This window comes from Amphiprion ocellaris, chromosome 8, assembly GCF_022539595.1.
Source record: "Amphiprion ocellaris isolate individual 3 ecotype Okinawa chromosome 8, ASM2253959v1, whole genome shotgun sequence".
NCBI classification, from domain to species: domain Eukaryota; kingdom Metazoa; phylum Chordata; class Actinopteri; family Pomacentridae; genus Amphiprion; species Amphiprion ocellaris.
Genome location: NC_072773.1, coordinates 11834605 through 11862533, shown reverse-complemented (window position 1 = coordinate 11862533; position 27929 = coordinate 11834605). Strand labels below are relative to the sequence as shown.

General features: G+C 39.7%; 3 protein-coding genes across 3 annotated transcripts in view; 2 read left to right on the top strand and 1 right to left on the bottom strand.

Annotated features, from left to right (window-relative positions):
- Positions 1 to 2666: 2666 nt before the first annotated feature.
- Positions 2667 to 11326, top strand: bcas2 (BCAS2 pre-mRNA processing factor). The gene is made up of 7 exons (XM_023264541.3): positions 2667 to 2845; positions 7451 to 7543; positions 7629 to 7699; positions 9974 to 10135; positions 10228 to 10278; positions 10357 to 10437; positions 10542 to 11326. The coding sequence occupies exons 1-7, from the start codon at positions 2753 to 2755 to the stop codon at positions 10666 to 10668; spliced, it is 678 nt and encodes a 225-aa protein (XP_023120309.1). The 5' UTR covers positions 2667 to 2752; the 3' UTR covers positions 10669 to 11326.
- A 1808-nt stretch (positions 11327 to 13134) lies between these two features.
- On the bottom strand, positions 13135 to 25100 carry otud3 (OTU deubiquitinase 3). Its single transcript, XM_023264555.3, has 8 exons — positions 24947 to 25100; positions 19991 to 20297; positions 18165 to 18313; positions 16788 to 16900; positions 16543 to 16665; positions 15798 to 15930; positions 15395 to 15582; positions 13135 to 13785 (listed from the first exon to the last, which is right to left on the bottom strand). The coding sequence occupies exons 2-8, from the start codon at positions 20194 to 20196 to the stop codon at positions 13621 to 13623; spliced, it is 1077 nt and encodes a 358-aa protein (XP_023120323.2). The 5' UTR covers positions 20197 to 20297; positions 24947 to 25100; the 3' UTR covers positions 13135 to 13620.
- The window catches only part of tmem240a (transmembrane protein 240a), a 26191-nt gene continuing 22377 nt past the window's right edge, over positions 24116 to 27929 (top strand). The window contains exon 1 of the mRNA XM_035945584.2: positions 24116 to 24262. Coding sequence (XP_035801477.1) covers positions 24153 to 24262 — 110 coding nt within the window. The 5' untranslated portion in view covers positions 24116 to 24152. The remainder of the gene's footprint in view (positions 24263 to 27929) is intronic.

The window sequence follows — 27929 nt, the reverse complement described above, 5'->3', positions numbered from 1 at the left end:
TCTGCGTAACTTCTCGAACCAGGACTACGTATGATTACGTCATGACGTACTCTAAGACCCGTGTTTATTTGCTTGTTTATTTATTCACTTAATGAGAATGCGCCATCTACGATCACATTTAGAATCAACTTTAATGGCCAAGTACGTCCTCAACATACAAGGAATTTGGTTTTGGCTGTTGGTGTCACCGTAGGAATGAGGAGAAAGGATAAAAAAAAATATAGAAAGAATAAGAGGGAAAAAACAGTAATAATAAAAATAAATATAGCACAATATATATCGATATTTACAAAGCTAGAACGGAATGTGTAAACACAGTAGTGTATGATTTAATAGGAAAACTATATCTATCTATCTATCTATCTATCTATCTATCTATCTATCTATCTATCTATCTATCTATCTATCTATCTATCTATCTATCTATCTATCTATCTGAATTTTTAAAATTGTTTTGTCAGCAAATACATCTTGTGTATTAAGTTACATATTTTTGTCTGTTTAAATATACTGAATAAAATGGATAATCCACCGCAAAACAAAACAAAACAAACAAACCTAGCAGGCTACTTTACTCCATAATCCAGACCTCAGCAAAACGTCCAGTTTCAGCTTAATTTTCATTGTGGTTCTTTGCTGCCCAGAGGTTGAGGTTGTTACCTGGAGCAAAGAAATCAGTAACACTCAGATGGTGCAAGGTAGGGAAAATGCCAACAGAAATGACAAGCCAATGGCAGGCTTATTACCCACAACTTACATCCAGAGAGTCACATTCTTCTGTGATTGTGATTACACTGGTAACCAAAACAGCTGAAACCAGAAGGTGAACTTATAGAGGTCGGAGTGAAGTGACTTTGTCCTAAGTGATGTACTGTGTTTTGTCTTTAGCAATCATGCCAACAGCAGTGTGGGGTAACATGAGTCCTCAAGAGTGTATGAGTTTAAAACTGAGTCTTGTGTTCCCCCTTTGCCACAATTTTTTCTTTGTATGTTTAGATGTGCCTTTAAAGGAGAGATAGTTAGATTTTAGATTCCACCATTAGGTCATGTGTGTCATTCTACACAGAGAAAATGACATTCATATTCACTTTTACATCACTTACAGCTAGTTTGTACATACTGGCTCCAAGTTTTTTGCTTGTTAGTTTTTTGTTGTTGTATTTCTATTGCTTTTTGTTTGTTTGTTTTGTATTTATTTAAGTGCGGTATAGATTCCACGATAACTGAAACTGATGTTGGCATGTAAGCAGCTGTTGAGTGTACTGAATGTGACTATCTACCAACTAAACAAAACGGCATAGGTCAGTCAGTATTTTTGTAATGAAAAGTTTTTATCATTTCATATTCCAGCTAGTCCTCAAAAATCATGTTTTTCATATCAGTCCATTTAAACCTTTAAGTTACCTTTTATACTTTTAAAGAAATTGTAATATTTGTATGCCTACCCCAAGCTCTTTATCACTGGTAATATCATACAAGAGCTGATGCAGTACACAAACTTGGAGGGACGGAGATCAGCAAAAGCTGGAGGAAAAGAGTGGAAAAATGTCAACAAAATGGATGTTGACATTCTTCTATTGCTGTTCTGTGTAATATTCTTCTTTTTTATTTATAAAATAAAAAATAAACATATTTCAAAAATGAAATCATTCTTGTGTGGACAGAAATATAATACGAACAATAATATAAATTATTATTCTTCACCAAAATTACAAAAACGGCATAAAACCACATTGAGTCTTATGCGGGTCACTTTTGACTCACTTATGGAAGAGTGTAGAGTCCAATCACTCATGCATCTAAGGCAGGGGTGTCAAACATAAGGTCCTCGGGCCAAAACCGGCCCACCAGAAGATTCAATCCAGACTGCGGAATGACTTTGCAAAGTGTAAAAATTACAGAGGTGAAAATGAATACTTCCTGTGAAAGTATTTAAAGATATTGAACATTATGCAATGTAATGTGAGTCAGCAGCTTCAATGTGACTGAGTTTGGTTTGCTTGAACTCTATTGTTGATGTACTACCACAACTTTTATACATTTTTTTATGTAGAAATTTTCTGCATTTACAAGGCAGGGGGATAACTTAACCTTCTTCCTTAATAGTTCCCACTTTAGTTTGTGTGGTGTGGTGTGTCAGGATTACTACACAGATGTGGAAACGAATGGGAATTTAAAATAATTTCTAGATCTTGACAAGTTGTAAATTACTATATTTTTCAGTTCCTGCGACTAAATGTTTTGTGACTTTGTAGACACTGTGATCTGTAAGTTGTGATACACAAATGATAAACTGAGGCTTAATATTGTTGAACTTTCACTGATTTTGCTTAAGAAATTTCAGGTTGTTCATAATGTTTGGTAAAAAGATAGTTCATTAAATGTGAACATTGTCAGAATGTACTTTTTTTTGCACTAAATCAAAGGGAAAATTTTGGAATTGTCATTATTTATCGGTTGTTTTGTTATAATTTTACTGGTCCGGCCCACTTGAGATCAAATTTGGATGAATGTGACCCTTGAACTAAAATGAATTTGACACCCCTGATGTAAGGTTTAAGAGTTAAGAGCATTTAGGGGACAGTCGGATACTGTACAGCTGGGCTTCAGCTGCAATTACACTCCAGTCCACTGGGGGTCGCAAATAAAAACTCCTGATGCTAACACAGGAAGGACTTGGCTTTGGCTAGCCGGAGAGTTAGCAGAGCGAGGGATAAAGAAACAAATTCAACAGTAAATAGACTGATTTGAAATGGCCGGAACAGCTTCGGTAGCTGGTGAAGTGTTTGTCGATGCCTTACCATATTTCGACCAAGGTTACGATGCAGCCGGTGTCAGAGAAGCGGTGAGTGAAGCGGGTTTGGTTTGTTTCAGAGGGGGAGTTTGATTAACTGCAGCGTGTTAGTTCATCAGGCTGCGTGGAAATGGCACACAGGGAGCACTTAGCAGCCAGAAACTACAGTTTACTCTTATTCAGTTATCTGTATTATATTCAGCTTGTTCATTTGTTTAGGGAATTGCGTAGCGCTGAATAAAGCGTTTCTGTGAGAGCACAGCTTTGATTACAAGGCCCATGTATGTTTTTTCTAAAGTAATTTAATAAAATTTTCACACTACCGTTCAAAAGTTTGGTGTCTTGAGGGCAACTAAAGAGACTCAACGTCAAATGTTAACCGTTTACTCTTGTGGAAAGTCTCTCCACTTCACATAGCTTCACGCAAAATATCTACACTACCAGTCAAAAGTTTGGGGTCACCCAGACAATTTCACGTTTTCCATGGAAGCTCACACATTTTTTCATGTGCTAACATAATTGCACAAGAATTTTCTAATCATCAATTAGCCTTTCAACACCATTAGCTAACACAATGTAGCATTAGAACACAGGAATGATGATTGCTGGAAATGTTCCTCTGTACCCCTATGTAGATATTCCATTAAAAATCAGCCATTTCAAGCTAGAATAGTCATTTACCACATTAACAATGTCTGGACTGTATTCTGATTCATTTCATGTTATCTTCATTAAAAAAAAATGCTTTTCTTTCAAAAATAAGGACATTTTTATGTGACCCCAAACATTTGAACGGTAATGTATATTTTCACAATGTGTCTTTCCAATGTTCAGCTCAAAGTACTGCAAAGATGGGTGAAATAACCCAACAATGTTTACTGGTTTCAAATTGGTGTTGAAATTTCCACCATTTCTGAATGTCCCTCGGCTTAACTATCCCCACAGAGTTCTGACCCGTGGGGATACGGTCAAAGCTAATACTAACGTTAGCCACATTAGCTGTACACTAAGGATTTTCCTATTGTTGTGTAGACGTTTCCATTAAAAGTTAGAGTGTAATCCACTCAGATGTGCGATGCCATGAAGACACTTGTGTTCACTGTTGCAGCCAACAGCAGAACATTTGGTGTGCTGCGCTCCAAGAAACCTGAGTCTCCTCGGCAGATAGAGTCTGCTCTGTCCTTTTCTGTAGAGGGCGTTTGTATTGTCCGACCAGTCCAGTTTAATGTTCAGGTGAACACCCAGATACTTCTAAGATGTCACCATCTCAGTGTCCATTCCCTGGATGCTCACTGGTGTTGGATGAGTGGGTTTGAACCTGTGGAAGTCCACCACCAGTTCTTTGGTTTTTCCAGAATTGGACAGGAATAACAACAGGCTGTTCGCAACAACAGGCCGTTCGCAACAACCTTCTCAACAGGGGAGCTAGGTGTCAGAAGTGTTGGTGAGGGGAAAAGGTTCATTAGGGGTGCTGGAGCTGGGTGCTGTAGGAAGTAGAGTGAGGAATGTGGGTGAGACAGTATACAGGTGGTATAGATGGTGGGGGCAACAGAGCAGAGGGAGGCCCAGATGACTGATCAAATCCATTGAAGAAAAGGTTCAAGTCATTTGCTAACTCTTTGTCTCCCCCACACTGGGGGTGGGGTTCTTTGTGGCCAGAGATGGTTTTCAGGCCTCTCCAAACCCCAGTGATGTTCTGTTGCAGCTGCTTCTTCATTCTCCTCCTATAACTTTTCTTCCCCTTCCTTATCCTCCACCTCAGCTCCCTTTTAGTGGCAGGAATAACTTTGTGGAGTCAGATTTATTAGTTTGCTCTTTAAAGGTCATGTTAAATGTCCTACGTCCCTCCAAATTGTTCTATATTACCACAGTACAATAACAATGCAACAAAACAACACACCCTATGTGACTGCAATGTAAAATATATTTTCACTCCCACAATGATACAATATGACTATTTTGCTTGGTGGATTGTTCAGCCTTACAGTGGAACATTGTCTTATTTTCCCATATGTATGAATGTGTTGTATTGAGGCTCTGTTAGAAGCTAGTTGTACAGGTTGGGAACATTTACTCTCCCTTCCAAAAGTATTGGGCCAGTGAAGCCAATTCCTTTATTTTTCTGTAGACTGAAAACATTTGGGTTTGACATCAAATGGTGAATATGAGACAAGAGATCAACATTTCAGCTTTTATATCCAGGTATTTACATCTGAGTCTGATACACAACTTAGAAGAGAGCACCTTTTGTTTGAACCCACCCATTTTTCATGTGAGAAAAAGTATTGGAACATGTGACTGACAGGTGGGTGTTGTTGCCCAGGTGTGTCCTATTACATTGATTATTCACACAATAAATGGCACTCAATGTCTACATTCAGTTTCAGATTTGGGTTTTGTCTGTGCAGACTGCATCTATAGTTAGAGGTGTAACCAACATGAAAACCAGAGAGCAGTCTATGGATGAAAAACAAGCAATTGTGAAGCTGAGAGAAGATGGAAAATCAACCAGAGCCATTGCACAAACATTGGCCATAGCCAGTACAATCATTTGGAAAGTCTTGAAGAAGAAAGAAACCACTGGTGTACCAAGTAACAGACATTGAATGGGTAGACCAAGGATAACAGCAGCAGTTGATGACAGAAATATTGTGAGAGCTGTAAAGAAAGACCCTAAAACAACTGCTAGTGACATCAGCAACAACCTCCAGAGGGCAGGAGTGAAGGTATCACAATCTACTATTCGCAGAAGATTTCATGAACTAAAGTACAGAGGCTGCACCAGAAGATGAAAGCCACTCATGAGCAAGAAGAATAGGAAGGCCAGGCTGGAATTTGACAAAAAGTACAGAGATGAGCCTCAACAATTCTGGGATAAAGTTTTATGGACTGATGACACAAAGATGAACCTTTACCAAAGTGATGGAAAGGACAAAGTTTGGAGAAAGAAAGGATCTATTCATGATCCCAAACATACAAGCTCATCTGTGAAACACAGTGGAGGTAATGTCATGGCTTGGGCTTGCATGACTTCTTCTGGGACAGGCTCATTAATCTTCATTGATGATGTACCACACGTTGGCAGCAGAAAAATGAACCCAGAAGTCTACAGAAACATTTAGTCTGCCAATTTAAAGAAATATGCAGAGGCTTGATGCAGTTATTGCTAGCAAAGGATTATTTACTGATTCACTTTAGTCTATTTTAGGTTTATCTGTTCCAACACTTTTGCTCACCTAACAGTTTGGTGTTTCATTACAATAATGCTATCTTCTAAGTTGTGTATCAGATCCAGATGTAAATACCTGGAAATAAAAGCTGAAATGTTGATCTCTTGTCTCATTCTCTTCATTTGATGTCAAACCCAAATTTTTTCAGCCTACAGCAAAAAGGAACTGGCCTCACTGTTCCAGTACTTTTGGACAGTGGATAGTGGACAAAGCATGGGAGTAGTTTGTAACAGAGGAGAAAGGCGAGTGAGAAAAGCATGAATCCCTTAAATATGTCTGTCTTGCATAATTTTAAAAAACTTCATCTTATAATCATCAGAGTTTTTCCACTTTTCCTTAACTTATGGAAACGGCTTTGGTCCATGTTAAAATGTGGTTACAGCTTAAACAACCTAAATCAGAATGATTTAACTACTTTTAGTAATGTTCATTTTGCAGCTCTGCAGACTATTCGCAGAGCAGATATTGTGATAAGTCATAGACGAGGCTGACGACATAGTAGATCCCACTAATAGAAAGGGTATCTGAGCTGTACTGCTATGACACTCCCATTGGAATATGGAATCACTTGTCACTGCTTCATCTGCCTGCAAAGAACATTTACTCATTTAGAGGTTAATGACTTCACTTAGACCTGAGTCCTTTAACAGACATCTCAAGGCGTCAAGAATGCTACATAACTACTTTTTGACTATTGTTTTCATTAAAATTTTATACTTTTAGTATTTGCTGCTCACATAGCATGTCTTTGCCACCTACTCACCTCCTTGCATTTCTTCACAGGCATCTGCTGATTTTAAGAAATACATACACTACCGTTTAAAAGTTTGGGGTCACTTAGAAATATCCTTATTTTTGAGAGAAAAGCATTTTTTTTCAATGACGATAACATTAAATGAATCAGAAATCCAGTCTAGACATTGTTAATGTAGTAAATGATTATTCTAGCTGGAAATGGATGATTTTTAACGGAATATCTCCATAGAGGTACAGAGGAACATTTCCAGCAACCATCACTCCTGTGTTCTAATGCTACATTGTGTTAGCTAATGGTATAGAAATGCTAATTGATGATTAGAAAACCCTTGTGCAGTTATGTTAGGGTCAGTGTCTTTTTCCGTTTAAACACAATAAACTGGAAAGTGTGTCTTTAACCAGCAGAATCTCTGGCCTCCGTGAAAGATTATTATCCAAGTTGGGTCAGTATGCTCTTTCAGATGCTTCTCTGCCCTGCCAAAATCAAGTTAATTAGTAAGCAGCAAATGTGTTTGAATAACCAGATGTTTATCTGCTCTGTAAGGTCAACTTACAAATTGCCCACAGGAGTGAGTGTTTAAACTGTAACACAAAGGGAGAAAATTAGAATTTTCCAGTAGATGCAGGTGCTTTTGATGTGCAAAATAAAAATCCTGTTTTTATCCTTTAGGCTGCAGCTCTTGTTGAAGAGGAGACCAGAAGGTATCGACCTACGAAGAACTACCTGAGCTACCTGCCCACTCCTGACTTCTCTACTTTTGAGGTAATGAACTCATCTGACCTTTGACTATATTTTCAACCAGTGACACAGAAATAATATCACTTTTTTTTTTCTTTTCACCATTCAGACAGAAATTATGAGGAATGAGTTTGAGCGGTTGGCAGCTCGGCAGCCCATGGATCTCCTGAGTATGAAGAGGTATACCTTTGCAGCACAACTACACTAGACTTTAAGCATGTGCCTAAAGAAAACTGGGGCACCACCTTTGGACATGAAGGATGGACGTATCGAAAGATAGGGTTAGGGAAGGGGGGGGGGTTAGTTATTAAGTATAATTTTTTGCCTCCACAGATTAAATATAGCTTTGTCGAAAGAAGAAAGAGTTGAACTGGTACTACAGTGGACGGTAAGGATAGGCATATGGAAAGATAGAGTTAGGGTTAGGTTTAGGGAAGTAATTTTTTTGGACTTCCATGAATTTTAGCCATGACCAATTCTTTAGTTTCAGCTGGTACATTTAGTCATCCGGAACGGGGTTTGTCTATGACACTGCCCATTTCTTTAAACTTTTTAACCACCTTTGCCACTGTGGAAAAGTCAAGTGGAATCCTCCTTGGATGACATGCATTAAATTTATCTGCTATCTTTGGATATGTCCATCCTTCACATCCACTGAGAAATACCAGTTCAACTCTTTCTTCTTTCGACAAAGCCATATTTAATCTGTGGAGGCAAAAAAATAGTTCATGAGATTTCCTATACGTCCAGACTTTAGGGACACCCTGTAGAACCATGACAGTCGTAGCTGTAAATCTACTGGTGCATCTGGGCGTAGATGACGGACGGAGAAACTGGCTTTTGCACCCACAATTCACCTTGACTTGAACAGGTCCTGTGAGAGTAGCTGCAGAGGCCACATAGAGGGAAAGAGAAAAGAGAGGTGAAGGTTTTTACCGTTGTTCCATCCTTCTCCATCTCCTCTCCTACTCTGCAGCAAAGATATCTTAAAAGGTCATGAAGTGGTTTCATGTCCTGTTGTTATTTTTTTTATTGAGTTAAAGGATCTGCCTCTCTGAGTGTGAAGCCTCAATTTTGTTTGGCCAGTGTTGATTGACATATTTAGAGACTTATTTTTGGCATGTCGTGACAGTCTCATCCATATTTTACCTCCCGCCCTTCCTGTGGAAAAGTCTCTGACGCTACATTTCCACAAACCTTTTCATTTTAAAATGAATTCCAACCAGACAGTTGTTTTCACACCATTTCATAGATGGCCTCTGTACATACTAGCACACCTTAAAATTCACATCACTTGACCGTTCATGTCCACTTTGCGGCTGTAGACAGGAAGGGAAGGGTTGATTCAAAAGCAGCGGTGAAAAGTTAAACTAGAGAAATGAACAGTGGGTCGATGTTGAGCCTGAGTTTTCAGTATCATGAAGGTGGCTCTGTTTTTAACCTGCTGGATTACCATGGTAACTGATGCTGCTGGTAGCTGGCTCTGGAGGAGGTTCTGTTCAAAGTTTGTGATTGAACCAACTCTTCGTATCATTTTTAAAGGAAATTTGAAGTTTAAGAACTCTAATGTGCAGCTGTCACACTAGAAAAAAATACTCCGCCAAGGCTGCTCAGTCGTTGTATGATTTCTGACGGATAAGTCACGATAAGCCCGCACCGGTCGATTTAGGATCGCAATCATGTGATCGTCAGCAGGAAGTTGACGTAGCGTTCACTTGTTGTCATAGTTGCAGTGATGCAGTGCCGCTATCTCGCAATGATACAGAAATCTTTAACAAATCTGTGGATCCAGACATTAAGCCGCATCACTGCCAAAATCTAATCACTTGGACCTTGTGCCATTTCTGACCTTCCTTGAAATTTCATCCAAATCCGTTACTCTGTTTTTGAGTAATGTTGTGTACAGACAGATTGACAGACAAACATAGAGTAATAAGTGGCTGCTAAAACTCATAAGACTATCAGTTTGCTGTTGGCATTCCTCTCTTGCATTTGCAGTAACAGCACTTTTGACTGAACTATTTTTTTTTAAGTATTCTTCATAGCTCTCCATGATAACAACCCATTCCTCTTGACGGAAGTAGGCAGCATGCCATCAGTCTGTTTTGTGCACTGTGTGTACCACTGTCATGGTACACATCATCTCTGACTGAGGTTTTCAGATTTGTTGAGACACCTAACATAAAGTAAATCTGACTATGTTGAACTTGCATTGTAGCTGTGAATCAAAGAGATTTTCTTAGCTGCTAAAAAGCTGCTAGCAGAGACAACAAAGCCAGCAGTGGCTGTCATTCGTTTATACTGAATTTGAAACTGAGAAGGTTGATGTTTTTGTTTTCCTAAAATTATGGTATGGGTGTTTTAGTAAAATCATCTTTTTTTTTTTTTTTTTTTTTAAACTCTCCTTAGCTCCAATTTTGAACATTTCATCTGTTGTGTTTTTTTCCTGTGTAGATATGAGCTGCCAGCGCCCTCATCAGGACAGAAGAACGACATCACTGCCTGGCAGGAGTGTGTGAACAACTCCATGGCCCAGCTGGAGCATCAGGCAGTCCGAATTGAAAACCTGGAGCTCATGTCGCAATATGGAACCAATGCGTGGAAAGTCTACAACGAGTATGTGACAGCAGCCTTTTCTTTGCTGATATCAGCTTGCTGTATAATTAGTCTTAAGGCCGCTAACATGTTATCTTGGTTTCCTTCTTCAGTAACTTAGCCTTCATGATTGAGATGGCACAAAAGGAACTTCACAAATTCAGGTAAAAAATCACTCTTTGCGCAATCAAAGTGCTATTAAATCTATTCTCACATTTACCAGTATATTTATTCTCGCACAGAAAGCAAATTCAAGATTTGAACTGGCAGCGTAAGAATGATCAGCTGGCAGCAGGATCCAAACTGCGAGAGCTGGAGTCTAAGTATGTTGTTTTAAAAGCATTAAACATGTTTTATGTCAGTGTACATAGTTAATGTGTCAGTTAGATTCCCCTGTGTCTTAACATCTGTATTTGTCCTGCAACAGCTGGGTGTCTCTGGTAAGTAAGAACTATGAGATAGAACGGGCTATCGTCCAGCTGGAAAACGAAGTCACTCAGCTCAGACAACAGCAGGGGGACGAGAACAAAGAGAACATCCGACAAGACTTCTAGAGCAGCAGCTTCCACATCACAGCACTGGTCCTCAAACTGAAGCAGCCCAAGAAGGCAAACTTCCCTGTATGGAGAACATTTAATGATATCATGCAGTGACAGAAGGAGTTGCCCTTGAACCTCAGGTATCAACGCACATTTTTACCAGACTTTATACCGACTGTAAAGGCAGTGGTGGAATATAGTGTTTCTCTGTGAACCTTTTCACAGACTATGTAGATTTTGCGCCAGTATAGAACACATTCATTACACTTAAGTCAGGCCAAGGGGTTTACTGCTGTAGACTCCAGTCTGATGACTGGTAGCTTGTTTGGTTATGCTAACTTATGTTAGCGACTTTCTACGGATTTTGCAGTGTCCTTGACATTATTGAGTCAGTCTGCTCTCTTCAAGGTTCTGTCCCTCTCCTGCCACTGCTATTCCAGCATTAGCTTTGAACATCATTCCATAAATGCTTCAGTATCTTGTTCAAAGTTTCACAGTCTTGGTTTAAAATGTAGTGAACACACCTGTAAGTTAGTCTTTAAAGTTGCCTTCCAACAGAGGACTGTGTATGAATAAGTGTACATATTGTAGTTTGTCAAGTCTGTTGAGGACGATGATCTTTGTAAACCCGACCTTGTGATTTGCTACACTTTTAATAAAAACTTTTCTTGCATTTCTTAGTGTCCATTTATTTTTTGATGCTTCCTGCTGTAGTTCTGCTAGTGATCATTGCTGTACATATTTTTAAATCAAGATATGGAATTTCAAAATTTAAAGCTCAGTTTGAAATCAGTGGTTTGTAGCGTTAATTTTTTATTTCTGTTGAGTTCTTATTTTGCTGATGCTCAGTTTACTACATCTTCAGGCAATAGCTCTGTTTTTGTATGACATGAATGTGCAGTATATTCAAACTGATGTCCCAATTCCACTATAATACACAGACGGCCTCTGAGTCAGCAGCCAATATCTTGAGTTAGCTTTGTGCATGTGTTGCACAGAGTTCTCATTACCGCTGGCAGTATTGGCTGTGGCCCTGCAGCACATTCAGCTAAAGGACTGGTCGGATATAGCTCAATTCTGAAATCCCATTCATCAAATTCTCAAAACACGATTAAACATCGTGCTATGTGCTGAAGAATAATCATGCATATAAGACAGAGCTAGCACACAGGTTTACACTGGTAGTACTTCCAATGATAAGGCTTTCTGCATCTACCTTGGTTTAACAATTATACACCCCCCGCCCCCACCCCTTTCATTTTTTTTTTTTTTACACTAAATCAGGAGTGTCAAAGATGCGGCAAAACCGGCTCATATACATTTTAGACATTTACAAGGCAGGGGGATAACTAAACCTTCTTCCTTAATAGTTTCCACTTCAGTTTGTGTGCTGTGGCCCTCAGGATTACTACATAGATATGGAAATGAATGTAAATTTAAAATCATTTCTAGATCTTGACAAGTTGGTTTGATCATAAAGTAAAATACTATATTGTTGACCTCAGATACCTGTGACTGAATGTTTTGTGCTTTTGTAGACACTCTGTGATCTCTAAGTTGTAACGTGTAAACGATAAACTGAGGCATAATGTTGAAATTTCACTTATTTTTTCAAAGAAATTTTAGGTTGTTTATGTTTTGTAAAAAAGATAGTTCATTAAATGTGAACATTTTCAGAATGTACTTTTTTGCAATAAAAGGGAAAAATTCAGAGATGTAGTTATTTATAAGTTACGCTCTGATTTTACTGGTCACTTGAGATCAAATTGGGCTACATGTGGGCCCTGAACTAAAATGAGTTTGACACCGCTACACTACCTGAAGTCCTAGATGTTAGCATAACAAATTATCATATATCATACACAACATCTGGCTGCATGATTGCAAATATGTAAAGCATAGAGAGTTTATGGAAAATTACAGAACAAGACCATGATTCCAGTTATTAAAAGCGTAGCACTTCACCCTGTGAATATCCAACCTGATTGATTGGTTTACTGGCAAGTTTTCCTGACTGTGAGGTAATCCATTACCCTTAGATGTCCACAAAATCAATGACACAGTTATAGTAACATCATATACAGAAATTAAGATGCTACCATTTGAAGGCATCACTGTATTCATAATCAGTTGTGTGTTTCTATAAATCGCAGTAAAATGCCTCAATTTGTGGGATCCATGATTTGTGTTGCTGTAAATATCATTCAACTTTAATAGTGACAGGATGGACAAAATCCCAGGAAACTAATTTAGAGGATTTTTTTTTATACACACTGAAATCTTAGTATTCTGTCCTTACGTCTGCTAATGTTAAATTTGTTATACTTTGCTATGAGGACATTAGTAAAAATAACAGTAACAATAAATTTACTAATATCCTGTCACAAGACGAAAATGTAAATTACTAACTTGAATAATGTACTTAAATATGTCACCATGAATAATCTATATTATCTGATATACACAAAAAAATGGAAATGATCATTTATTATTATTTATTGCCACATTTCTTATGCCATGTGCATAACAATCATTTATCTGCCAATCTTCCTTTACCTCATTCTCTGATCACGAACAGAATAATCTGAACACAAGTTAATTCAATCCAAATCCAAGATTCTCTGCATGGTTGTCATGGTAAGCCAGATGTCCAAGCATAGAAAGAGGGCTAGGTAGCGTAGTAGGTAGACCAGAGGAGCTTCTACACCAACACCAACCAGGGATTGAAGTAAATCAAAATTCAACAAAAACACTGATAGTCATGCTCTGTCACTCTCCCTTTATAACTTTCACACATCTCACTCATACAAGTTTGCAGGCACCGATATACTGTTTGCAAAGAAACTATAGGGCTTTCTTTAGGAAAAGTTATCCACTGTGACTGAATCAAATTGAACTATGTGCAAAAGTTTGTGGACAGCCACTGGTAGCTAGAATAGCAGTAGGTATTTATGGCCATGCTCCAGTCTATATACTGAGAGTGTTGAGAGCCGGTACTAAAGTAACGGCCTCTGGCAGGTTCTGGTTCTGGTCCTGGCTCCCTTTACTCTGGATAAACTTCTGCCGATGCCTCTCCTCCTGACGCTTCTTCTTCTCTTGCCGCTGCTGCTCTTTCCTCTGCTTGTTGGATACCTGGGAATAACGGAAACAATAATGTATGCTTTGAGTAATTACACTAACGGCAGCATGTCCTGACATTAAGCTCGTTTCCCTACACTGTTATTCAAATCCATTGAAAAAGTTAAATTGCTGCAGTCTGCACAATTACTGTAGGTCAATTTTAAGAGTAAAGACAATTCTACAGGGTGTCACTGCAGTCAGGACACATAGGATATCTTATTAACTATCATTTTTTGCCTCCACAGATTAAATATAGCTTTGTCGAAAGAAGAAAGAGTTGAACTGGTACCACAGTGGACGGTAAGGATAGACATATGGAAAGATAGAGTTAGGGTTAAGGAAGTAATTTTTTGGGGCTACCAGGAATTTTAGCCATGACCAATTCTTTAGTTTTGGCTGTTACATTTGGTCGTCCAGAACAGGGTTTTTCCATGACACTGCCCGTTTCTTTAAACTTTTTAACCATCTTCGCCACCGTGGAAAAGTCAAGTGGAATCCTCCTTGGATGACATGCATTAAATTCATCTGCTATCTTTGGATATGTCCATCCTTCACATCCACTGAGAAATACCAGTTCAACTCTTTCTTCTTTCGACAAAGCCCTATTTAATCTGTGGAGGCAAAAAAATTATAGTTAATGAGATTTCCTGTGTCCAGACTTTAGGGAGACGTTGTATAATGAAAATGAACTTGGATAGCAATGTTTTTTTCTGGACAGGATAAGAAGCAAGAAAACTTATGTGTCAGTTAAGTCCTTTTTAGACATGGGACATAGAACATTGCTGGCTTCATCAATCCGTTCAGGAGACAGCATTCTAGTCATTCAGACATAAGTCACTTTTCTACCAATGTTTCTTGCGGTTTCATGCAGACATACCCCCACATTGCTAGAGAGAGCTGTGATATGCACATGATGTTAGTCATTCAAGTGAGATTAGATAATACACCAAGTGATGTATAACACTTCATAATGCAATAACAGACAAAATGTGAATTAAAAGCATCTCATCAAAGTGTCCAAATAACTGACAGCCCAGATTAATTCTGATTTCTTAAACTGAAACTGAAAGCTCAGGATGGAGAACAGTATCACAAAGTAACAAAATAATTAAGTGCCGCTGATAAACTATGACTATGTGACGGTTCACCTGTATGAGGTGAAGAAAAGTACCCAGTGTGACCTCAGTGGTCCTGATCCATCCTTCCCTCATGTCAAGGATAATTTTGAATTAAAAGTAATTCATGAAGTTGCTGCTGTTGCTACGTGCATACATGGAAACACTGCTGCTGTCTGATCATGCAGGTATGCACTAAACTACCAACAAACATTATGACTTGCTATCAGATCCTGGCCTGGACTGATCCACTCTGCGCGTTCTCTCGAGGGTAATTTACAGTTCAAAAAATTCAATGAAGTCACTGACGCTTGTTTTTCTACTTCAGTTCAGAGTTGTGCTGTGGTGAAAGTGATACAGAAATGTTACTAGGTCCAGTTCCTAGTAAGACTGTGAATTTTACAGAAATTTGACCGGCGTGCACATTCAGACATGAAGTGGACACACTAAACAGAACAGGGTGCATGCCTGAAAGGAGCTTTGGAGAATCTCTCCTTTGAGCGCACCTTAGGTTTTTGAACGTTGCTGCCGTCTGCTGGCTGCTTGTGCTCACTGCAGTCTGCCGTTGCGGCTCTGCAGGCTGAGCAGGATCCTGAGGCACACTGGCCCTGGCAGGACTGGCCCAGCACAGAACCAACGAGCCATTCAGCGTTAATTGTCGCCGCACTCAGTTGGAGCAGGTTCTCTTCATCACCTAGGCAGCAAATACACATAATAAACATATGAACAGAATCAGTTAACGCCATGCAGACAGGCCACGTACGTACACACCGATGTGTTCATGTGATCAATAGAAAATTTAGCTGAATAGACAAGCTGGAAGTCATGAGGCTTGTGAAGTCATTAATTACACTGACTCCAGGCAGTCCAATTCTCCCAGCAGTTAATGAGTCAAGTGTAGCCTCTGACCCTGGATTCCTCGATTCTTGATGGAGCTCAGGATGACGGTGTCCTCCTCTGATGCTGTAGAAGAAGGGTTTTTCTGTCTGTCCCTCTGCCCGTCCCCGAACTCACGCTGCTGGCCATGTGAATTCTGCAGATTCTGCAATGATGAGGAAACATCAGAACCACATCATTAGAAGATGCCTCAGTAGGTGCATTAGTAAATATTAATAACATATATTAAAAAATTAAAAAGTTAGACATGACATGAGGGGCTGCACAGTGGCGTAGTGGTTAGCACTTTCGCCTTGCAGCGAGAAGATCCCTGGTTCGCGTCCCGGCTTTCCCAGGATCTTTCTGCATGGAGTTTGCATGTTCTCCCTGTGCATGCGTGGGTTCTCTCCGGGTACTCCGGCTTCCTCCCACAGTCCAAAAATATGCTGAGGTTAATTGATTATTCTAAATTGCCCGTAGATGTGAATGTGAGAGTGCTTGTTTGTCTATATATGTAGCCCTGCGACAGACTGGCGACCTGTCTAGGGTGTCCCCTGCCTTCGCCCGAGTCAGCTGGGATAGACTCCAGGACCCCCCGCGACCCTAATGAGGATTAAGCGGTGTATAGATAATGGATGGATGGATGGACATGACATGATTCATTCTTGACATTGAAATAAGCAGGCTTGGAATTTACAATTGTTTTCAGCTAATGTCAGATGAGAGCGAGAGCTGTTCCTAAACGCTGTTCTATTGGATACTATTGTATATTATATACCTCTATGCGGAGGTGGGCAGGACTCTCAGAGTTGTCTCCGATCCGCCTCACACTGTCGTAATGGTCTCCATAGCGATAGGCAATGTGTAGCTCTCTGCACACCTGCTTCTCTACACCATTTATCTGCAATGACAACATATACAAACATATAAAAACTGTGGCGTACCACAGGGTGTAAGGATATCACATGGTAAAACATATTAGATTACATAATGTCATTTGACAGCCTCTGCCTCTGTCCCTACCTCCCACAGTGGTGTGTTCAGCTGATGGATGACCACTTTCACCTGTTGACTGCGAGCAAAAGCCACAATAGCATCATTTCCAGCAAATGTACCAGGTTGAGAAAGGTTGGACACTGGATAAGAAAAAACAAAATTGATTACGACCATCACTTTCTAGGGTTTAATCATAGACTACACTGACAGTCAAAAGTTTCAGAACGCTCCCATTTTTCCAGGTGTTTATTGAAATTCACGTAGTTCAAGTCTAATGAATAGGTTGAAATGGTACAAAGGTAACTGCAAGAGGTTAAAAAATAAGGTAAGGTTCCCCAAAACTGAAAAATAATATACATTTCAGAATAATACAAAAAGGCCTTTTTCAGGGAACAAGAAATGGGTAAACAACTTAAAGCTGTTTTGCAGCAATGGAGGTTGATCAAGTCTTGAAAGTTGGTGCTACCAAATCCTGCAGGTGTACCAACTTTTCTTGATTACTTACAATGTCCTCTGTCTGCGTAATAGTAGTGTTGGAACACACCATGGCACCAAACCCTCAAGAGCATTATTTGAACAGTATTGTACTGCAGAAAGTAGTGTGTTGCTATAAAAATGGTTTCGTAGTAGCGTTTGATGGTTTTTGCGACTGCACCTGAAGATACATTCAAAGTTTTTTAAAATTTTCCGGATGGATGACTTTCATGACTTAAAGTAATGATGGACTGTCATTTCTCTTTACTGGGTTGAGTGGTTCTTGCCATAATATGGATTACAACAGTAGTCAAATAGGGCTATCCACTGTCTACTAACCCTACATCGGCACAACACAACTGATGGAGTCAAACATATTAAGAAGGCAACTAATTCCACAAATTGATTCTTGATGAGACACACATGTTAATTCAACACCATTCCAGTTGACTACTTCATTAAGCTGATTGAGAGAATGCCACGAGTGTGCCAAGATGTCATCAAAGCAAAAGAGGGCTTCCTTTAAGAATCTATAATAGAAAACATTTTGTTTTGTTTAACGTTTTTTTGTTTACAACATAATTCCATACCTGTTCTTTCATAGCTTGATGTTTTCAGTAGAATTAAATTATATATTTAATTATAATTAAAATAAATAGAAACCACTGAATGACAAGGTGTATCCAAAATTTTGACTGGTACTGTACAGCAGAGTACAATATCTGTCATTCCATTGCAAGTAGAAAGAACCACAACCAGGAGCCTCTGCATAGTTGTTAGCCAAAACTGCATCCCATTGAAATCAATGCTCTGCCCACATTAAGTATCAAAATAGGATTGTTGATTGTGAATGAGGTATTGGGGAGTGTCTATCTAACCATAACCTTGTATTTAATTTACTTTGTGTCACCCACTGGAACTTTTTCTTACAGTGCTGTGCAAAGGGCACGTCATCCTCGACGAAGGGTTCAAAGTCTTGTCGATGAGACGTCATAAACTGGACTGTCTCCTGGCGGAGCCGCAGGTGACCCCGGGAGTGACCCTCTAACTGGTCCCCTAGAGCTCTGAACAGGCAGTTCCTGCAGGAGACAAACATGTGACATACATATATACATTTCTGAGTTTTGGCCAATAACAGTAAAGTCCTGCAAAACACAAGCTTCCTAGACCTTCTGTCCAGAGTAAACATGACTGATGGACAAATTATAACATGAGTGACATTTATGTCCAATTTATGCTGCCACACAGTTATAAAAGATTGCAATTTAGCTGCAGTGCATTGCTACTTACATATAGGCTGATAACATAATGGACATCCTGGTTACTGATGGTGAGACAGCTACCTCCAGCTTGAAGCTAAGCTTTATGTATACACAGATGAGTCAAAACATTACGACCACTCACAGATGAAGTAAATAGAATGATCATCTCATAACCATGGCGATGTCAAGGGCTACAACATGTTAGACAGCAAAAGCTTCTCATCAACATCTTGGATGTGAAAGAAACAGGCAGGTGTGACTCAGGCTCAGTGATATAACTGAAAAGTCTAACACGAAAAAATGTTTTATTTCAATTGATATTGAGAATAATTAATGGTTTTTGTAATAACACCTTTTTTTTTTTTTTTTTTTTAAAAAAAGAAGAAAGATTTATTGTGAATTTACCACCTTATTTTGAATAATTTACTTTAGCCCATACATCAAAGTATACAGATAATAATTTTAATGATAACACAGCAATAAAAAAATATAAATAAAGATTATGAATAAGTAAGGACAAAGAGGAAGCCAAGGTTTCTAGTGGTTGGCTTAGACCAAGTATCACCAGACGGAGACCAGACATCTGGTCACCATGCCCACCTCAATGTCAAGTCCATCAGCCCTCAGAGCAAGCTAACAGGACTACATCGCAAAAGTGAATGTGGTGGAGGAAACAGGGTTGTGGTAGATATTTGTCTGTGAAGCCTGCCTTACAATAGCAAATGTCGTCTCCAGCCACAGTCTCCACCACTGAAGGTGGAGAAGGATGGGAGGCCCAGATGGCCACGGACTAGCGCACTTCAAGAGACCTGAATGGCAACCAAAGAGGAAAGCAACAGAGGGCAAAGTGGCTCCATCATCAAGCTATGATATGCTGTCTATGAGCCATGGAGGGAGCAAGCTTGAGATTTGTTCATACAACTGAACTTTTGGTTTGCATTCTGTGCTTTTATGGTCTGCATCTGATGCATTTAAGTATAACTATCGAACATTCTATTTTACAGCATTCTTACTGCTATTGATAAAGTGTCTATCGCTATAGTTCTCTCACCCAGGGTGTAGGTGTGGGTGACATGAGACAAATCAGCCAGGTGACTGGGACGGAGAAAAGCTTTTTTTATATGCTCCCAGTGAGGACCACTGAGGACACAGCAGCTGTATACCAAGAAGGGCCAAATCATTAATAGCAACAGAGTGTTGGAAGATGTCTGGTCAATGGGGTCCCCAAATCACAATTTATTTTAGGATTTTAAGGCTCTACTGCTAAAGTCTCCATACCAGATACCACAGAGCACCTTCAGACGATGTGTCTATGCATCTGCGGCGTCAGAGCTGTTGTGGAACAATGCAAAGCAGAACCATCACATTAGGTAGGAGTGGTCATTATGTTTTGGCTTATTAGCAAATGATAAGACTTAAGAGATATGGGTTACAGGATCAGAGGTGCTAAAGAATAACATAGAGGGAAAAGAAGTCCAGCTTTACTGCTCTTACCCGTCTCCAGGGACTTCCCTCAGCTTGAGCCCCAGGGCCTGGAGCTGGTTGGAGAAACTGACAAACTCTGCACCTTCATCACCATCTTGAGGGCGGTTCTTGCGGTCTTTCACAATGGCCCTGCGTGCTGCCCGCTCATCCCTCTTACGTTCCAGTTCACTCTTTTTATTGCTTCGCACGGATTTCGGTGTCTGTTTCCTAGACATGTTGGCTGCAATTGTTTCTGCAGGCCCACAACACCAAAATATGTCTGCTTATGGTGGGGAGCTGGCACTTCATCAGCCACTGCCACACATCTGCACCCTTTCTAAAAAGACACAGAAACAGTGGTGGGGGAATGTCAAGGAAAAGTAAAGACGTAATATTACTTTTTGAAGAACATCATTAATGTCATAGGTATCATTTCAACTAGTTAGTCTTGTGTGAAGCTGTGATTTGAGAGAGACAAACATCCCACTAATGTCTGTTTGATGTCTGCTGGTAAAAGACATTTTGCCAAACTCCATCAGAAAATTTGACATTTTTAGGATTGTTAGGAAGCCATGAGCTATATGCCGTATTTTGTCTGATTCGCACATGGCTAACTGGCGAATTTAAAATTAAATTAAGCAAAGACCAAATTTCAACTAAAACTAAATGAATACTGCAGTCAATATACAAGAAAAAATGTGATAGAAATCACTGTTGACTGTGTTATGCTACTTCATAATTTTAATTTGTACTGAAGCTAAATAACAATTTATTGGGCTTTGATATAAATCTAACAAGCTTGTTATTAGTAATACAACTAAATGTGGAGGGTAAACCAGGGTAAGCAACCCCACCAAAATTCTCCTCTGAACCACTAAATATGTTAGGATAAATTTAAAGCCTTTTCATGGATAACATTGGCCTGGCTAATTTTTAAATAGCACTGGGATCACTTTACTGCTCTGAGGAAATCAAAATAAATGGTTTTGAAGAATGCTGATGTCATATTTGACAGTACAAAATAAGCATACACACATGGACAAAATTGTTGGCACCCCTCGGTTAATGAAAGAAAAACCCACAACTGTCACAGAAATAACTTGAATCTGACAAAAGTAACAATAAATAAAAATTCTATGAAAATTAACCAATGAAAATCAGACATTGCTTTTGAACCGTGGTTCAACAGAATTATTTAAAAAATAAACTCATGAAACAGGCCTGGACAAAAATGATGGTACCCTTAACTTAATATTTTGTTGCATAACCTTTTGAGGCAATCACTGCAATCAAACCATTTCTGTAACCGTCAGTGAGACTTCTGCACCTCTCAGCAGGTATTCTGGTCCACTCATCATGAGCAGATTGCTCCAGTTGTCTCAGGTTTGAAGGGTTCCTTCTCCAGATGACATGTTTCAGCTCCTTCCACAGATGTTCAACAGGATTTAGATCAGGGCTCATAGAAGGCCACTTCAGAATAGTCCAATGTTTTCCTCTTAGCCATTCTTGGCTGTTTTTAGCTGTGTGTTTTGGCTCATTATCCTGTTGCAAGACCCATGACCTGTGACTGAGACTAAGCTTTCTGACACTGGGCAGCACATTTCTCTCTAGAATACCTTGATAGTCATGAGATTTCATTGTACCCTGCACAGATTCAAGACACCCTGTGCCAGATGCAGCAAAGCAGCCCCAGAACATAACAGAGCCTCCTCCATGTTTCACAGTAGGGACAGTGTTCTTTTCTTGATATGCTTCATTTTTGCATCTGTGAACATAGAGCTGATGTGCCTTGCCAGAAAGTTCCACTTTTGTCTCGTCTGTCCATAGGACACACCATGTCACCAAACAGCACAGTGACTACTGTAACCCTATAAATAGGCCAACTGACTGATTACAAGTTTGTAAACACCTGTGATGCTAATTAGAGGACACACCTTGATTGAACATGTCCCTATGGTCACATTATTTTCAGTCTTTTCTAGGGGTACCATCATTTTTGTCCAGGCCTTTTTCATGAGTTTATTTTTTTAAATAATTCTGTTGAATCACGGTTCAAAAGCAATGTCTGATTTTCATTGGTTAATTTTCATAGAATTTTTATTTATTATTACTTTTGTCAGATTCAAATTATTTCTGTGACCATTGTGGGTTTTTCTTTCATTAACCGAGGGCTACCAACAATTTTGTCCACACGTGTACATATACAAACGATATAAATTTGTTTTTACTATTTACATGAGAGGCATATGGAAGGCTTTTTAAGACTTACTTGCAATATGTTAGAATGCAAGAGTTTTAAAGGAAGATCTGAATGACATCCAAGGCCACAACAAAACAATTCACATTCAAAAACATGTTTCACAGTAAAAAATATTAGATTTTTAAATTAGTATTTATATTTTGTAAATTAAGCCACTATTTTACAATGATTACTTCTTTCTCAATAAGAGTTTAAGTTATTTGGTGAAAATTCCTGCAGTAGTAGGTGCGCATGTGTGTTTATGTGTGTGTGGCAGTGGTATTTCTAGTTTTGTAATTTAGATATCAGTGGTTATAACACCTGACACTTTTCTCCACCCTGCTTGAACATGCTTCTTCACCTCTTTTCCACACTCTCCAGGGCCTATTGACCCTAAGTACTTAAAATCCTCCTCCTTCTTTATCTTTAGTCCCTGTAACCTCACCCTTACACTTGGGTCTCTGTTATTCAATCACACATCTATTCTGTCTTTCTGCAGCTAGCCTTCATTCCTCTCCTTTCCAGGGCATACCTCCACCTCTCCAGATTTTTCTCCACCTGCTCCCTGCTCTCACTACAGATCACAATGCCATCTGCAAACATCATAGTCCATGGAGATTCCTGTCTAACCTCGTTCGTCAGCCTGTCCATCACCGTAATGAACAAGAAGGGACTCCTTGATGCAGTCCCACCTCCACCTTGAACTCCTCTGTCACACCAACAGCACACCTCACCACTGTCTTACAGCCCTCATACATGTCCTGCACCACTCTAACATACTTCTCTGCCTCACCAACCTGTACAAATCAGTCTCTCCCTCCTTACAGTCCAACCTAGTACAGAAGTCATCATACGCCCTTTGTTTGGTCTTTGCCACCTTTCACCTTACGATGCATCTCCCTGTACTACTGTCTACTCTCTTCAGTTCTCTCAGTGTCCCACATCTTCTTAGCTAACCTCTTTCTCTGTATATACGCCTGCACTTCCTCATTCCACCACCAAGTTTTCTTTCCTTCCAGATGACACACCAAGTTCTCTCCGACTTGCCTCCCTAATCACATTAGCTGTACTTGTCCAGTCATCCGGAAGCACCTCCTGACCGCTCAGATCCTGTCTTAACTCCTCCATAAAAACCACACAGCACTCTTCCTTTTTCAGCTTCCACCATTTCATCCTCTGCTCTGACTTTGCTGTCTTCATCTTCCACACCACCAGAGTCATCCTCCATAACACCCTCCTATGCTGTCTGGCTACACTCTCACCTACCACTACTTTGTAGTCACTGATCTCCTTCAGAATACACCATCTATACAAGATGGAGTCTACCTGTGTGTTCCCACCTCCGCTCTTATAAGTCACCCTATGTCCCTGCCACTTCTGGAAGAAAGCATTCATTACAGTCATTTCCATTCCTTTTGCAAAGCCTACTGCCATCTGTCCTTCTGCGTTCCTATCCTGGATACTAAACCCGCCTTGTCACCTCTGTTGCCTGCATGTCCATTGAAGTCTGCATCAATCACCACTCTCTCATTTCTGGAAATACTCTACATCAGTTCATCAAACTCCCTCCAGAATTTCTTCTTCTCTTCTAGCTCACATGCTATGTGTAGAGCATAACCACTAACAACACTGAACATCATACTTTCAATTTCTGGCTTATGACTCATTACTCTGACACTCATTTACCTCCACAACATTCCTAACAAACTCCTCCTTCAAGATAACTCCTACTCCATTTCTCTTCCAATGCATGCCATGATAAAACAGATTGAATCCGGCTCCTAAACTTCTAGTCTTGCTACCTTTCCACCTGGTCTCCTGAACACACAGCACATTCACCTTCATCATCTGCATCATGTCAACCAACTCTCTAGCTTTCCCTGTCAACGTCCCAACATTCAAAGTCCCTACTCTCAGTCCTAGACTCTTGATTTTCCTCTTCTCTCTCTGCCTATGAACACACCTCCCTCCTCTCCTTCTTCAACCAACAGTAGTCCAACTTACAGCAGTATCCTGTCGGTCAACAGCACCGATGGCAGTCAACACAACCCTCGTCCTATCAGGTATGGAAGTCGTAGGATTGATTCAAATATTTGATTTGGCATGGGTTTAACGTCGGATGCCCTTCCTGACACAACCCTCGGAATTTATACGGGCTTGGGACCAGCACACGGAGGACGTCACTTGAGGCAGCATTGTGTTATGCAATATTTATATCTCAGCTAAATTCAGAGCCACAAACAAATTTTTAAAATGAGTTTACATCATAAAATAACAACAAATTTATTTACACCAAGGTAGTACAAGCATCTTCCTCGGGTTGTGGGGTAAGATGCCCCTTTTCGGGATTTTAGACTTAGTTTTAAAATAACAAATTTGTACGATTTCAGGACCCTCCTAACGTGTTCACTTAAGCATGCTTCCTGTGTACATATTATATGGACATTCAGGATAAAAATATTTTTAAAAAGAAAACAGCCACTGTTCTTAAGGGGGGCATCTTACACCGGGTAACCTCTCTAACTAGTGTTAGCAGTGTCGTACTTAATAGCTAACTAATTCAAAAGGAGCATTATCGGCGTCAGGCTAGCTGTTAGCTACCATGAAGTTCGACAGCTAGCAGCTGCTTGCTCCACCACAGTATTTAACGCCTGGATGTTACATAACAGATCATATCTGCCCGCTTATAGCCTCACTACACAGCAACCTACTGGATAATTTAACACCGCTGACATACTGAAACGTACCTTGCAGAAAGTACGGTGGGTGAGATATGTCGACGTTTGGTTTTCTGGTTTGGCTCAGAAAAGGAAAGTAGTGATTGTCCGTTTTTGTTTACAACTCATACGCATATCCGTGTACGTCAGAACGTACGGAAGAGGGAATGGGCCAAACTGCAAAGACGATTCTAAATTGCGGTAAGCTGTTAGTAATAGTGGGTTTATATAATGTAAGACGATCTATAGGATATATGGAATGCTGTTTTCATAGATATGTCAAAGGAGTTATGTGGATTAGTACAGTATGCACCAGTCTACTGAACAATAGATAAAGTAATTCAAAGGATCTATCTATCTATCTATCTATCTATCTATCTATCTATCTATCTATCTATCTATCTATCTATCTATCTATCTATCTATCTATCTATCTATCTATCTATCTATCTATCTATCTATCTATCTATCTATCTATCTATCTATTCTAGTCATTTTATTTGATTTTATTTTTCAGAATGTGACTAAGCAAAAAGTAGAAGGCGGAGTTACAATTTTGAAAGAAATCTTGCCTCTTAAAATCGCTCTGCCTTCTGCTCTGCTAAACTCTTACAAATCTACTCACCACCAGCTCCTTCAGATGACTCTACATGGCTGGTGAACACATAATGTGGGGGAGGAGTGGGCTGAGAGGCAAAAAACAGGATGTTTCCAAAAAAGACCAGCACACACACACACACACACACACACACACACACACACACACACACACACACACACACACACACACACACACACACACACACACACACACACACACACACACATATATATACAGTCATGGGAAAAAATATTAGACCACCTTTGTTTTCTTCAATTTCTTGTTCATTTTGACTAAAGGTACATTTGTTTGGACAAACATAATGATAACAACAAAAATAACTCATAAGAGTTTAATTTAAGAGCTGATATCTAGTCATTTTCCATGGTATTCTTGATAATAACCAAAATAACTTAAGTTCTTAAATCAATAGCTATGGCATTGTGCTGCCAAAAACAGTGATTTTAGGCATTCCATGTTTTCTGTCTGTTTTAGTCCCATGATCCACACAGGAGTGAGTACTTGACTGTATAACCATTGTTTCTGATGACTGCAGCCATGCATCTTGGCATGCTCTCCACCAGCTTCTGACATTGTTCTGCTGTCACAGCAGCCCATTCCTGTTGCACTAATTCAAACTAATTTGCTTTGTTTTTGGGCTTGTGGTTCTCCATTTTGATTTTCCACAGGTTTTCAATTGGATTTAGATCTGGTGATTGAGCAGGCCAAGGCATGGTTCCAATGTTCTGGTTCTCCATCCAGGCTTTAACTGACCTTACCATGTGGCAAGGTGCATTGTCTTGTTGGAAAATCCAGTCACTGGAGGCAGGAAAGAGTTTTCCAGCTGATGGAAGAAGATTGTTTTCAAGAGTAGTCCTGTTCATGACCTGGTTCATTCGCCCTTCACACAATTGCATTTGCTCTGTTCCCCCCATATTAAAAGATTGTCACTGATCCACCCCCATGTTTTACTGTAGGATCAAGACAGTCTGGTCTGTAGGCTTCTCCAGGCTTCCTCCTAACCAGTAGGTTGGCTGGAGTGGGCATCAACTGAAAACTGGATTCATCACTGAGGAGAACCTCAGCCCAATCATCAACAGTCCAATCCTTGTGATCCCCAGCAAACAGTAACTAGGCTTTCCTCTGCCTTTCGTTGATGAAGGGCTTCTTCCTGCCCTGTGTGACTTCAGACCAGCTTCAAGAAGCTGGTTTAAACTGTCCTTGCTGAACAAGTCCCATTTCTCCACAGTGTTCACTCATTTTTAAGGTCCCTGGAGGTCTGACGATGTTTCTTGATGCAGAAATGGATGAGTGCACGGTCATCTTGTGGGGTAGAAAGACGTTTCCTGCCGCAACCAGCTAGCAATTTGGTAGTACCATGTTCGGCTTGTTTTTTCTTGGTGTAAAGAACGGCTGTCTTGGATATCTTCAGTTTTGCTGCTACCTGTCTCTCACTCGTGCCAATGTCCAGCAGTGCTAAGATGGCTGTCTTTGTGGCTTTACATAATTCTTTTGTTTAAGGCATTCTGTGAGAGCTAACAACTTCTGAGTCATGCTACGGCTTGAATGTAAGCAGGAAACCACTCTAGGCCTTTGCATGTGCAGTGCTGCTTATGACATGAAATGGCCTCTTATATACCCTGGGAATACAATTAAGCTTAAGCATGTCAAATAGGACATAAAATATTATGTGATCAGCTGCATTTCTTGTCGTGTTCATTGTATTTTTCAGGTAATATACCCTTAGTGGTACCAGGCATTGAAATGAACAAGAAATTGAAGAAAACAAGGATTGTCTAATAATTTTTTCCATGACACACACAAATGTATACCCAGGCAGCTGATGTAAAATAAATAGTCCATGTCTCTGCTGATGTAGGCTGGTGTACAGTTTATGCTAGACCTCAGTGAGTGTTGGCGTTGTGTGAACAGATGGAATAGCCTGAAGAATCAGCATCAGTCACCTGACAGAAAAACAGTCAGCCAAGTGTGACTAACATATCATCCTTACTGTCTCATATCTGTGTGCATGTACAGTATGTGTCACAATGTTATATTTATGACAGATGCTCTTTGTTTCAACAGACATCTTTGTCAGCTTCACTGACTTGTTTTGGGCATTTTTAACATGACATAAAGTTCTTTATATGGAACCTACCTGCAAACTATGGCGAATCACCAGAGGTCATCTCTTCCCTTTTAAAATTTTTTAAAGAATAAACAATAAATAAATAAATTGATTGAATTTGAATTTAATTATCAGTCCTAGCATTGTGGCAAAAGAAGCTTATTGTTAGTTTGCATGCCCTTTTTGTTGTTTATTTGTGCAGCTAATTGGAGTTTCATTTAGCTGTCAAAGCATTGATTGGTGACCATTTTAATAGCTGATGAATGTTGTTAACTTGCATTCTG

Bases quoted from the DNA above. Each gene is read 5' to 3' on its own strand.
- otud3 (XM_023264555.3), bottom strand. From the start codon at position 20,196: ATGTCTAGGAAACAGACACCGAAATCCGTGCGAAGCAATAAAAAGAGT. The intron at 16,901-18,164 runs GTAAGAAAAAGT...TTTCTTATCCAG, and splicing joins CGTGCCCTTTGCACAGCACT to TGTCCAACCTTTCTCAACCT. The intron at 13,786-15,394 runs GTGCGCTCAAAG...CGTTATTCCCAG, and splicing joins GCAACGTTCAAAAACCTAAG to GTATCCAACAAGCAGAGGAA.
- bcas2 (XM_023264541.3), top strand. From the start codon at position 2,753: ATGGCCGGAACAGCTTCGGTAGCTGGTGAAGTGTTTGTCGATGCCTTA. The intron at 2,846-7,450 runs GTGAGTGAAGCG...TTTATCCTTTAG, and splicing joins CAGCCGGTGTCAGAGAAGCG to GCTGCAGCTCTTGTTGAAGA. The intron at 10,279-10,356 runs GTAAAAAATCAC...ATTCTCGCACAG, and splicing joins AAGGAACTTCACAAATTCAG to AAAGCAAATTCAAGATTTGA.